Genomic DNA, 3891 nt, shown 5'->3' on the forward strand with positions numbered 1-3891 from the left:
TTATACCAGCGGTGATTTTGGAGCCAGCCAAGAGCTTCATTCAGGCTATCACCATTCCTCATTGATACTTTCTGGCTTCTGCTTAATTTAAATGCATTTAAATTTAATTTCATACCCAGCAAGATCATCCATTCCTGAAGGGCAAAGGGTTGTAGGGCTGCAACATTGGGAGGTCCTAGCAGCCACGGGCATGTCAAACCTTCCTTCCTTCCCTCTAAGTAAAATTGCTGTGGCAATCAGATGAACTGCTGGAAGCTGATATAAATTGAGCTGTGACATTCAGATGCAAGTACTGATTAACAGTTCCCTTTGGACTAAGACTTTCTGAACTTCTTTAAAGAGAAGTCAGTCAGCTTAAGTAACATTGATCTGTTGCTCAAGTTTTTTAGGGACTAGTATTACTTCAATGAATTCAGTAGCATTGCACCTGTGCTAGGAAGTTCAAGCCTGGGACCTGCATAGTTAAATACAAATTTTGCGTGTTAGGAGAACTTCCATGAAGTAGAAAGACTAGGGAACACTGTTGGTAGTTTTCATAGCAGGCAAAATTCTGATTTTATTAAGGTCAGCAAGAGCTTGGCCACTGACTTCTCCAAGGGAGCAGTGGCTTGCCACAAGTTTAGTATTTCCATTTTACTGTCTTCAGTGAGCAGATTGGTGCTGTTATGGCATTCCGTCTCTTTCATTTGTTATCATCCATATTTAAGTACAGGATATAGACAGTTTCAATCTGTCTAGGACTTATTTTGCCTCTGTTTCTCATGGCTATGAATGTTATGTCAATGTTTAGTCCTGCACTTCAAAAGCTTAGGCAAACACATTAAAAAAACCTTACCCAGCAGTTTGGAAAGTTCCTAAGGTTGCAAACTCTATAGCTAACTGATAGAAGCAATCTGGATGAGAGGCAACATGAGCCCTTGGAGGATGCTGGCATTTGTTACCTGATACATTCTGCTTTTCTCAGTCTCCATGGAAACACAGTAGCACGCTAGTGTGAAAGATGGGGAGCGGGCACCCTGGGTATGGGAGGGGATGTTCCCTGCAGCACCTTTAGGCTGTGCTGCACCAAGATGCTGAGTGCCTTGGGTTCACTTGAGCTGAGTCATCGCGTGCAACTCTACCAGGCTTATTTCTTAGTTTGGAAAAGAGCGAAGGAAAGGCCTCTCCTGGGCTGCTTTTCTTTGTGTCATCTGGAGAGTTTGTAGCCAGCTTTGCTCTCCTGCCACGTTGATAACGATCTGCTTTGCATGAAACCTCTCGTTGCAGGTAGGAAGGATGAGCTCCTATGCTGACATCTGCGGGTCCAAGCACGCGCAGGGCAGCACCGAGGGAGGGTACCAACGTTATGGAGTTCGCTCCTACCTGCATCAGTTTTATGAGGACTGCACAGCTTCAATTTGGGAGTATGAGGATGATTTTCAGATCCAGAGATCGCCTAGCAGGTGGAGCTCTACGTTCTGGAAGGTATTGCCCATTGCTGTTTACTGGAGAGAGAAACTCCCATGTCAAGACTTTCCCATGTAACTAATGGTTTTAGGTATTCATGCAGAAAGGCCGCCTGTTGCTGAGTTTTCCCTGAGATGATGAAATAACCATCTGTCTGAAAGCAGGGCGCTCTTACTGAGATACATTAGCTTGCAAGAGAGTTCTGGGATCTTTGGATCCTCTAGTGTCTGTATCGCAAGGAGCCATGTCACTGAAACCTCAAAGTCTTGCGTGGGAAACCCCACCCACAGCTTGAAAGCGTAGTTTACATTTGCTCTGCACTCACAATAGTCCTGCCATGTGATTGGGAACAGGACTGGTAGGTTAACAGCAGTAACTCTGCCACTGTGTGACCTAAGGATCAAGAAAACCACGAGATCTCCATTAAGGTCAGGGAACTTGACAGAACTGTAGAACACGAGAGGTTGGAAGGGGCCTGTGAGGCCATCTAGTCCAGCCCCTGTGCTTTGATGGTAGGGCTATTCTGTGTGAACCAAATTTTGTACTTACGCTTCAAATGTGCTAGAAATGTTCTGCAATGTTTTCACAGCAATAGCAACTTCCTTCTAATCCCTGCAAAGGAATGACATTTCCCGGAGTAAAAGCAAGTGGTGGATATGACGCAGACTATCAGCAGGGACTGAACTGTTGGTGCTAACCACCAACTAAAGCTAAAGAAATAGTCACACAGCACTGGGTTTAAACTGTGATGCTTTCTGGGTCCTTTGGACATGAAATGCTATTTAGATGTAGACATGCATATTCCATTGTTTCCAGAAGTGTCAATACTGAATTATATAAATATGCATTGTAAAAAGACAGTTTTTCCATATAATCTAGTTCTAGCAGGGCCACATGTGACCTAAAAGAAAAATATCAGCCTGCAAGACACTGAAAGCTAAATGCCTCCTAAGACCATTTATCAACTAAAAACTAGAAAGAAGTATTAATTGGGGTTTTTTTTTGTTTCTTTGTTTTCTAGGTCGGACTCATCTCTGGGACGGCTTTTATGCTGATAGGTTTAACGGTTCTTGTAGTGGGTTTTCTTGTGCCACCGAAAATCGAAGCTCTTGGGAAAGATGATTTTGTTGTGGTGGATACCCGTGCCATTCAGTTTAATGGGTCCCTTGATATATGCAAGCTGGCAGGAGCAATCTTGTTTTGTGTTGGAGGGTCCACCGTGGCAGCGTGTCTGCTGATGTCGGCTTTTGCTAAAAGTTACTCCAAAGAAGAAAAGTATCTTCAGCAAAGATTTAAAGAGAGAATAGCTGATATAAAAGCCCATGCAAACCCAGTCACAAAAGCGCCAGCACCAGGAGAATCCAAGATACCTGTCACTTTGTCTAAGGTTCACAATGTCCAACCTTTATCTGAAACCTGACCCTTTCCTTAGGTTTTGTTTCTCACTTGTAGATCACTTTAACTGGAAAATATCAGCTGTTGTTGGCATACGTGCTAGTCAATTACAACATCGAGTGTTCTGCTATACAGACACACAGCTGATCGGGAAGCTGCTCCAATACAAATTTAGGATTGGGAAAAGGGAAATTATGTGATTAGACCTGTGACCAGTATATTCGGTGTATTCAAACATTTTAATCTGTGTTGAACCAGTAAGTCCTTGCAACAACAAATAGGTGTTTAGCTTATCAGGTTGCATCCCTGGAAGACATAGGGTGCGTTTATGACAGCTGTACCAGGAACACCCTACATCCCACTATTTAAAGTTTAGATGAGTTGGCTTTTTGTTTAATTTTCTTCTTGCCTTTAAAATATTGTTTACTTTTACCACCTGGTTCTGCTGTCCAGGAAACCAAGATTCTGCCCTTGTAATTTGCACTTGCCCTCCTGTCACATGCTACAGTCTGTATCAAAGTAATACTGCACAGGTAAAACATATATGACAGTGAACGCCCTTAATTTGTTCCTGGCACGTGTCCCATCCCAGCAATGTTACTTTGTGGGAAAAGCAATTTGTACCTGATCCTGAGTTACAATTAACCTCTGCAAAACTGCCACTTTTGTCTTATTCATTGCCATATTAACAAAAAAATACAAAATAAAGACGAAGAATTCATATTGGAGGAGGAACATCATACTTGTGTATCTTTGGTTTGATATTGTTTCTTTCATTATATTGTGTTCGAAGCTCACACAAAATGGTTTAGTTTTGGCTGGGTATGGATTACTAAATGTGGTTTGACATGCCCAGGCCCCATATTCTGTCAGTACATTAATGCCATGTTAGATGACCTTAACATACTCACGTAAAGACATTTTGAAATGCTGTTTATATTTTTATAGAGGATAGAAAAAGTTATGCTTAACCAGATACATTTGTGTAAATGCTTATCTGAAGACTTGTCCTTTCATGGAAGACCCTTAATTATTTTCCCACCCAGGGCA

The 3891-nt window shown here is 42.2% G+C and overlaps 1 protein-coding gene across 1 annotated transcript; it reads left to right on the forward strand.

Moving 5' to 3' along the window:
- Positions 1-1269: 1269 nt before the first annotated feature.
- On the forward strand, positions 1270-3200 carry NRSN1 (neurensin 1). Its single transcript, XM_009887219.1, has 2 exons — positions 1270-1464; positions 2468-3200. The coding sequence occupies exons 1-2, from the start codon at positions 1276-1278 to the stop codon at positions 2864-2866; spliced, it is 588 nt and encodes a 195-aa protein (XP_009885521.1). The 5' UTR covers positions 1270-1275; the 3' UTR covers positions 2867-3200.
- The last annotated feature ends 691 nt before the right edge of the window (positions 3201-3891 follow it).

The sequence above is a fragment of the Charadrius vociferus genome, unplaced genomic scaffold (genome assembly GCF_000708025.1).
Source record: "Charadrius vociferus isolate BGI_N301 unplaced genomic scaffold, ASM70802v2 scaffold1086, whole genome shotgun sequence".
Taxonomy (NCBI): Eukaryota; Metazoa; Chordata; class Aves; order Charadriiformes; family Charadriidae; genus Charadrius; species Charadrius vociferus.